This window comes from Rhipicephalus sanguineus, chromosome 9 (genome assembly GCF_013339695.2).
Source record: "Rhipicephalus sanguineus isolate Rsan-2018 chromosome 9, BIME_Rsan_1.4, whole genome shotgun sequence".
NCBI classification, from domain to species: domain Eukaryota; kingdom Metazoa; phylum Arthropoda; class Arachnida; order Ixodida; family Ixodidae; genus Rhipicephalus; species Rhipicephalus sanguineus.
In genome coordinates this window covers 3027304-3036357 of record NC_051184.2, presented here as the reverse complement: position 1 = coordinate 3036357, position 9054 = coordinate 3027304, and the positions used below count along the sequence as shown (strand labels likewise).

The following is a 9054-nucleotide window of genomic DNA, read 5'->3' as shown; positions in this document are numbered from 1 at the left end:
GGAGAGCTATAAGTTGGGCTAGTTGTTGTTGTTTCATATTCAAAAGTGCGCTTTGTTAACGCAGACACAGGGCGAAAAGAAAATACAGGGTATAAGGCAGCGAGCGCAAACTACCAACTGGTTGTTGTCTGTGAAAAAAGCGTGGCCCCGAGAAAGGGGTGTGTCAAACGAGCATGCGCAGATGCTCAAAGACTGACGGGGCATGGCGAGAGTGCGCAGAGAAAAAAAGGAAAAGAAAAGTAGTAGCCCGCTCCGAAGAAAAAACGGTCCGAGTAATTTTAGACATTGAACATTATAGAAGAAGGCGAGGATGCTTGTGTTATATATATAGTGCTCCTTCTGTCGTCCTAACGGCGGCTGATGTAGATTTGCAAAAACTACAAGCTAATTTTGACTCGATATCTTGCTTCTGCGAATCGCGGCCTCTCCTTACCTCACCTTTTTCTTTGTTCCTTTCTTTCTCACTCCCTTCTGTGCATTCTCGCCCTGCATTTATGAGCATCTGCGCATGCAGTCTTTTTTATGAGCATCTGCGCATTCTCGTTTGACAAACCCCTTTCTCGGCGCCACGTTTTTTTTTTTTTTTTTTTTTTTTTTTTTTTTTTTTCACGGATAACAACCAGTTGGTAGTTTTCGCTCGTTGCCTTACGTCCTGTATTTCTTTCGTCCTGTGTCTGTGTTAACAAAGCGCACTTTTTAAAATGAAACTACCCCAACTTGTTGAACTTGCCGTATTTCTGTTATATCACGATCGTTGCGAACAATGGGGCTCTGTTGGGCAGTGGTTTCGATGAGGTCACAAACTTACCTACGCTTACGACTAGTCGACAAGCTTGACAGAGCATACGCTATACGTTTAACCACAAATGACCTCGAATCGTAGGTCTCTCGTCAACAGACTCTTCGCCTTCGGCCTCTTTGTCCTGCTGGCGCTCGCCGTGGCACTGTTCAGTGTAGCTATGCTGGAACACTGGTGGAACCATGGCCGACCCACCGTCAAGGGCTTGTTCGGCACTGTCCGTGGGGAGAAGATCACGGTCGGTGACCATGTACACGAGTGGACCGTACACGCTTTCCTGGGCGTCCCGTTCGCCAAGGCGCCTCGAGGACCTCTGCGCTTCAAGCCTCCACAGCAACTGGACTCTCCACTGGCGGTCGGTGTGCTATGCGGTGCATGCATGTGTTCGTGTATGTGCGATGTGTATGTATATTACGGCGAAACTGCTTAAGAGGACCCTGTGTCGTCGGCATCTTTGGCGTGGTCACGCTAGATAGGGTCACGTGATCAGGGCGGAGAGTAGGAGGTCTAATGTGAGGAGGATAGGAAAATGAGGTCACGTGATGAAGCTTACGTAAGGAGTGTGACTCAAACAGTGGATTGAGAGGTCACGTGATTAAGCTTACGTAAGGCGGGTGATTCAAAGTGTGGTCTGAAATGGGGGTCACGTGAACAAGCTCACCTAAAGCGGGCGATGCAAAGAGTGGTCAGAAATGGGAATCACGTGAACAAGCTTACGTAATGCTGAAGGAGTGTGAGTGTAAAGAAATGGGGATCACGTGTATGATGGATGATGAGTGGTGGCGTGAGTGTGACGTAGGTTAGGTTCAGCCAATCAGGATGCAGCTAGTAGTATACGAGGAGTGCCTTATACTTACGACTTAGAAGTAACAGGGCAAAACGAAAGAAGATACTTGAAGGGACCGAATGAAGGGGGCAACAGCTTCGCCATCACACGGATTTCATGGCGTGGAAGTGGCTAGGTTCTTTTGTTTGTTTGTTTTTTTACGTACAAACTAAACATTTCGGGAGCGGAATTCGAGCAGCCCGAACCCGCTCCCTCTTGCCTGCGCCTATGACAGGCACGCGTGGCGTTTATCATGGTTATGCAGAAGGGCATCAGTGGCGGGACATTGGGAAGTCTTGACAAGCGGCCGCCCTGCCCGCAGCAGGACTACTTCCTCGGTCAGCAGTTGGTCAACACGGCCAACGGTAGCGAAGACTGCCTGCACCTCAACATCTGGGCGCCCGCTAGAAACTGCTCGCCCGATGCGGAGCATGGCTCGTGCCAAGGGAAGACCGTGCTCTTCTTTCTCTACGGGGCGTCCTTCCAAAATGGCGGGAACAGCTTCGAGGTACGCGCTTCCAGAAACAACACGCTAAAATGAAAGAGTTTATTAAGGCGAAAGCCTTACATGCCTCATCAAACGCGAAAATTGACCGGCGCCCCGCGTCGGCGTCTTCATGAGTGATGCAAAAAATCATCACGTGATGACGTCACCAAATTACGTCAACATGACGCCACAGATAGCCAAAACTTGACTAGCTTCCCTTCCTACAGGCGCTATCACCTCCGCCCCACTTATTTCTTCATAAAACACATGGGCAGTGTCAGCACTAAGCGTTGAGGCTATCAGGATTTTGCGCTTTTCTGCTATCGTTATCTATCTCACGTGCCTTTTGCTTGCGTTAATCTCTGCACGCTCGGTACTTCGAGGTCACGAACGGCGGGCGAGCTATCAGCGTGACAGCATTCCTGATAGGAAAATGGCGAGCACTGAATGTTACAGAGATACACAAACCAGCCGGTTGACGATTATTGTTGTGAGACAAATACTGCCCAAAGAGAGCGAAAATCTTTTAGAGTGAAGGTGACCGGTGGCTTTGACACTTTGGTGAAGTTTGCTGGACATCGGACTGTGATACGTTGTGTAGTTTTCTCGGCAGCCCATTTCGCATGCATGGTAACAACGAGAACTGAGAGCTGTGCGAAATGAGGACAGGAATGTAAGTACAGTCCAAACGTCGCCTGCACGACCGAAATTTATATTTATATTTTTTTTATCTACCCAGAATATACCAAATGACTCGAGTGGGGAATCTGCAGGTTAGTGGCACACCACCCACGAGAAGGTGGATACGCTCCGCGGAGCGTCGAGGCAGCCAAAGTAGCAAGCTTGTGCAGATGCAGCGATTCCCGGAGGGTATAGCTTTGTATCAGACGTTACTCCCGCGCGCTTCTATAGACCGCCCATGGCGTCGCCTGCTGATTCGTGCTAGCTTTGGCCGATTCAATTAGGGTAACTTATGTTTGGAATTAAGGCTAAAGAGAACAAACTCTCGACGCATCTTACATTGAGGTTAACAGTTAGGCGCGTCTGTCTGTTAGAACGACTAAAGAGCAAAACTCAGAGTCCCTTATGCATTAGACTAAGGCGCTCGAAGGCGAGTCATCTTTTTCTTTTTTCTTTTTCGTCGACGTATTCATCCTTCCCCGACCCCATCCGAATGTTTCCTGCACCTAACGTGGTTTTCCACTGCCTCCAGGATCGGAGGCATTGCAACCTTTCTGCACCTCGCCTGGTTTTGCACTGACTCCGTTATCGGTTCATCTTTGACCAGGCGACGATGCCATGGGATTACATCATCATGTGCCGTCACAAACTTTGGCTATCTGTGACGACGCCTATTTTCGATGTTCGCGTTTGATGAGACATCTGAGGCTTTCGCCGTAATAAAGTTGCTGGGAATTATAATTAGTCTTCGTGTCCGGGTTAGACCATTTCAGTTGGACGTAGGCCTTTTGCGTTGTCCTTTTTTTTTCCTTCTTGTGTCCGCGTTTGTATACTTTTCTGTTAGCTATAACTAGCGTAGCGAAGGAGACAAGGATTCAAGTAAGGCACAGTTGACGGAAATGGAGATTAGACGGCGCGATGGCGTGAGGACATTCGACTTAGCAAGTAGTGTTTGAACAGCACCAAAAGTAACTCCGATATCTCCGTGAAACTGCCCTTGTCGTGAGAGATATGAGCTGCCGATTCCGCTTGCAGCTCTACGACGGCCGCTACCTGTCCGCCCTCGGTGACCTGGTGGTGGTCGTGCCGAACTACCGTGTCGGAACTATGGGTTTCCTTAGCGGGCCGTCGCCCAACACGTTGTCAGGCAACGTGGGTCTGCACGACCAGCGTCTGGCCCTCTCGTGGACGCTGTCCAACATCGAGTGCTTCGGCGGCAACGCGTCCCGCCTGGTGCTGGCCGGACACGACGCCGGAGCGACGTCCCTGGGTTATCACCTGTTCGGCGAGGACTCCGGCTTCTGGACGCGCAAAGCGGCTCGGTTCATCCTGCAGAGCGGGGGACCCTTCCACAGGTACCCGTAGATGTGGATCAATGGCTGTGGTGACAAGATGTCTGCATCGGTGGTACAGTGGTGTCTCGGCTGCTGACCCGCATAGGTCGCGTGTTCGAGGCCTGCCGCGACGATCGCATTTCGATAGAGGAGGCCTGTGTACTGTGCGATGTCAGTGCACGTTAAAGAACACCAGACGGTTAAAAATTTCCGGGGCCCTCTACTACGGCGTGCCTCATACTCATGTCGTGGTTTTGGCACGTAAAACCCCAGATATTATTTATTTCGCTACAAGATAACAAATCAGGTTGTTTCATTAACGAGCAGGGCTAACTGAAAGGGCGGCGCCAGGATTTTTCTGCCGTAGTAACCAGGCCCTTAGCCAGGAATTTCTTTCGGGGAGGGGGGGGGGGGGGGGGCACTCGCTGAAAGCCTTGACTGTTTGGGAAAAACGCCTACTTTCAAGGAAATAGCTATAAGTTCGGGCTTTCCCTGTAGGGGGAAGGGGGCAGAAGCGTCAGTTAAGGGTGACGGGGTTCCCATCGCCCCCGGGCCGCGTGCCATAGCAGTTCCAATCACAGGATTTAGCTTGTTTCATATACAAGCACTGGTGTGGTGAGCATTGCGTAATTAGACTTCCAAATTTTGGTTACATCAATGCCCTACTTTAATGCATACCTTCAACAAACAGCGCAGGAGCGGACAAAAACAAGCTCTTTGAATTTGTCCGCGGTCCGCTCCTGCGCGGTTTGTTGAAGATGGATTGCCACCTAGCCCAGTCTCAAACCTTGCTCGAATATGCAGTTCGGCTCGCAAACCACCTACCCCCCCCCCCCTCCCCGGCACACGCTAGGGGATGACATCTGGCTCCAACACCTCCCCCCCCCCCCCCCCCCCCAGATAAAACTGCAAACGTATAGGCCTCTAGTACCAGGTGTATCGTCGCTGCACTACATAGGCTGCTGCTCTTTGCTGTTTTATGCCAGGTACGAGGGAGACGGTACCGAAGGCGCCATTCGCCTGGCGACCAGCCTGCAGTGCCCCGCAGACTTGGTGACCGAGGCGTCGCTCCGGTGCCTGCAGAATGCGTCCGCGGACGCTGTGGCCCGCAGCAAGATGGCGCCCAGATTCGTGCCTGTTTTAAAGAGGCCGCCGCTTTCCAGGCCGCAATCCCGACAAGCGCTGGAGACGCCAGCCTCAAATGTACGGATTGGTTATATGTATAACTTGTTGTAGAGCAGTGGTTCTCAAGTGGGGGTCCGCGAAGCCATTTCTAGGGGTCCGCGAAACCCATCCTCGAAAAAAAGAAAAACGCATTTTTTTTTTTTTAAGGCACGCTACGTCAAGCGACAGCGGCCCCTTCTGATTTTTAGTATGCTTCGCCGCGTAACATTTCTGCATTGCAGCGGAGCTTACTTATGTTTCCCTTCTCCATGAGATGGCTGTTGAGCTTTTGTTTCAGTTTTCTACGGCATATGCACGCGAGCATACTTTTCCCAGGTTTGCATAATTGAAGAGTAAACATAGCTAGAAACAGGTTCAATGTGGCTGCAGACCGCGCAACTTGTTGTCAAGCTGTTGAGATCGAATTGGCGCGGCACTTTGGTTTGCCCATTTTTTGCCAGCGAGAAATAAAATGCACCTATTTCACGATTTATGGTGTGTTAATTTATGACACCGCCTTTTCTCTCACTGAGAGGGGTCCCTCATCACTTCCACTGGTCCACAAGGGGTCCCCGAAATATCCATGGCTGAGAAGCACAGTTGTAGAGGTTCAAGAGCGTGGGCAAGGCTTTACCGAACGCGACTGAATAGTTGTGACCTGGGAAATTTCCGTTGTTATTTCCTACGAGAATAAATGTGTGACGAAGGCGGCAGCTGTCGCTTTGGGCGCTCGTAGTGCGACAAAAGCATTAACCGAAAGCGCCCGTGGTGTTCGGCTCTGTGTTTGTTTTTAGTTTCCATTGCAGTCTGGCTTCATTTAAGCGTTAGCTTACCGCCGTGGTAGTTTCAGTTACGCCCGTGCAAGCCACTTATTGTCGAATCACTCTGTTCGGCCGGGCTCGCGACGATCTTGAAAACGCACGACGTCGAGATTAAACGCGCTGTTGCGCGCACGCGCACAGACGCCGGGACCCCAGGGCAAGCAGTTCCTACTGGGCCGAGTGCAGAACGAAGGCGCCTACCCATGGTTCGTGGAGCAGCAACGTACCGGCTCCAGCGATCCCCAACAGCTCGCCGCGCGTCTGATCGGCCACGACAACCTCGATCGCTGGCAGAACGCCACGGGAGTCGTACTCGACCCGACCGCCGACGACGAGTCGTATCAGGAGGCCGTGGGAGACGTCCTGGTGAGAACGATCACGGGCAGCTGCTGTATTGTATTCTCCATTTTGGGTCGCGCACGCTTTGGATATAGCGAATAAAGTTCGCTTAACACTTTTTTAAATAGATTTGCAACGCAAGCGCGCAAGTGCTGAAAGAAGAGCGACGCAGTGAAGTATAAGGAAGCCAAAGAGTAACGCACACGTGGAGTGAAACAGTGACTGTGTCGCGTCACTGTTTAGCTTTCACTGTTTCACTGTGTTGCTTTTCTTTCAGCACTTACGTGCTTGCGTTGCAAGTATCTTTAAAATGTACGTTAAACAACTAGCCCACATCGCCGTTCTTCTTCGAGCCTAATACACAGTGAGGCGTTTGAAGCATGCGGCAGATACCCGTCACGGTGGTCTAGTGATTATGGTGCTTGACTGCGGATCCCGCAGGTCGCGGGATCGAAACCCTACCGCCTCGGCCGAATTTTCGATGGAGGCGAAAATGACTCGTAACATTATGAAACGGAGTATAGAGGTGGAGAGGCAAGCCTCCAAGATCTGGGCATGTGTGGTCAGTCTCGGAGACCTTTGCGGTTAAAGATAGTATACCTGGAAAACTTCTGTCGTAACGCGTGTAGTCCGTGCGTCCGTCTTGCGTGTACAGGAGGCGTGTCCGATGTCCCAACTGGCTGAACAGCTGCACGCGTCGAAGAACCGCGTGTACGCCTACGTGCTGGGCTACCGTCCCATGTACTCCAGCTGGACGGACGAGACTGAAGCCGTCCACTTCGACGACATGGAGCTGGTGTTCGGCGTGCCGCTCAGGCCGGGCTCGCCGTCCAGCCAGCTGGACAAGCAGTGGTCCCGGACTATGATACACGTGTGGTCCACATTCGCGCGCACGGGGTGAGCTACATGCATACGTTGTCCTCTACCTCTGTTAACCCGAAACAATAGGAATTGCGGTTAGCGGCGTCCGGCATTTCGGTCATTCTTCACCCCGCGTCCCCTTCAAGACACATTTTGTCCACGGTAGAACCTCGTTGTAAGGAAGTGGCATGAGGACCATAAGTTAGTTCGTTATATCCGATATTCGTTGTCATAGGCGTGCGTAGCGTTCTGCTTCTCCATTAGGGAGAGGGGCTAAGTTTCACCGCAGCGCTTCCCCCTCTGCTGGTCGAGTCCGAAAGGAAACAAGCTCCGTAATGCATGCAAAAATGAAAATGAAGCGATGGCGTTCTTCTCGCAGCGACCTGTCATTGGTCCCCGGCTTGTCGGGGTTAAAGGTGGTAATAGTTAGAATATACATTAAGGGTCGTCGGTGGCCATTATCGTAAAAAAAAAAAACATGCTTTGCCATAATCCTACAAAAAAAAAAGATGTGAACGGTCCGACTGAGTAAAGGTATATGGGACATAATTGGCGCCCCCATTTAGATGAATAGGGGGGCCCCCTACGACTTTTTTTTTTTTCAATTTTGTACGTGTACATATATGCACGCACACAAACACACGCACGAGCATTCATAAAGAGTAGAAAGGTTGAAAGACGGGATAGTTGGTATAGGTTCATACTGGAATATTGGCAGCGCGAACTAACGGGACACAGAAGGAGCTTGTCTGTGTTCTCTTTCTGTGTCTCGTTAGTCTGCGCTACCAATATTCCAGTATGATCATAAAGAGTAGTTGAACTGCCCCAGCTCTCCCCCGAAAAAAATGTCTGGCTGCGCCCTTGGCTCGCGTGGAGATTTTCCTTTAGTGTAATGGATTTTATTCAATACAAGTCGCCATTGGTCGCGGTGGTCTAGTGGTTATGGTGCTCGCGACTGCTGACCCGAAGGTCGTGGGTTCGAATCCCGGTTGTGGCGGCCGCATTTCGATGAAGGCGAAATGCATGAGGCCCTTATACTGAGCTTGAGGCGCACGTTAAAAAACCGCAGGTGTTCGAACCTCATAATCATATCGTGGTTTTGGGACGTGAAACCCCAACAATTATTATTATTGATGTAACTCGAGTTCGTTCGAAGGCAACGCTACACCGTCGAAAGAAACCGCGCAGAGCGCGTCACTCATCGGGTCGGCCTGGTCTCACAGGAAGCCACCCACCGTGAAGACCTCCAAGTGGCCCGCGTACGACTCGCACCGGCTCACAACCATGAAGCTGGGACCGCGGGGAGTGACCGCGCAACGAGACCCCAAGTGGCAGCGCTGTCGTGCCCTACGCGATTCCGGCGCTGCTCTGTCGACGTCGTCGTCGCCCTCAAGGGCGACGCACGGCCACTACGCCCAGACCAGAGGGCCCTGATGCAGCGCCCACGATTTTCCTTTTTTTTATGCTTTCCTTTATATATAAATATATATGGTACGATTGCGATCGAAAGTGCGTGGGCCGCGTGATGCTCGAAGCTTCCTCTTGGCTGCCAGCTTATACTAAGCTATTTGTTTAATTAATTTATTTAATTAATTTATTTATTTATGGATACTGCTGATTCGATAGACTGTATACATAGCAGGAGTGTGCACATCAGACACTAGGTCAAACAACAAACATACGATGCATTTGAAACGTATTACAAAATGCGGTTGTAAAATGCTCCATGCAATGTGCCGCGA

General features: G+C 50.9%; 1 protein-coding gene across 1 annotated transcript; it reads left to right on the top strand.

The window, feature by feature from the left end:
• The first annotated feature begins 866 nt into the window (after positions 1–866).
• Positions 867–7386, top strand: LOC119404296 (acetylcholinesterase). Its single transcript, XM_049419336.1, has 6 exons — positions 867–1154; positions 1891–2133; positions 3829–4148; positions 5114–5200; positions 6223–6478; positions 7107–7386. The coding sequence occupies exons 1-6, from the start codon at positions 867–869 to the stop codon at positions 7350–7352; spliced, it is 1440 nt and encodes a 479-aa protein (XP_049275293.1). The 3' UTR covers positions 7353–7386.
• The last annotated feature ends 1668 nt before the right edge of the window (positions 7387–9054 follow it).

What these genes read in the sequence shown, in the direction of transcription:
- LOC119404296 (XM_049419336.1), top strand. Translation starts at nt 867, where the DNA reads ATGACCTCGAATCGTAGGTCTCTCGTCAACAGACTCTTCGCCTTCGGC. An exon ending in ATGGCGGGAACAGCTTCGAG is followed by an intron (nt 2,134 to 3,828) that starts GTACGCGCTTCC and finishes TTCCGCTTGCAG; the next exon opens with CTCTACGACGGCCGCTACCT. An exon ending in GTGACCGAGGCGTCGCTCCG is followed by an intron (nt 5,201 to 6,222) that starts GTGCCTGCAGAA and finishes CACGACGTCGAG; the next exon opens with ATTAAACGCGCTGTTGCGCG.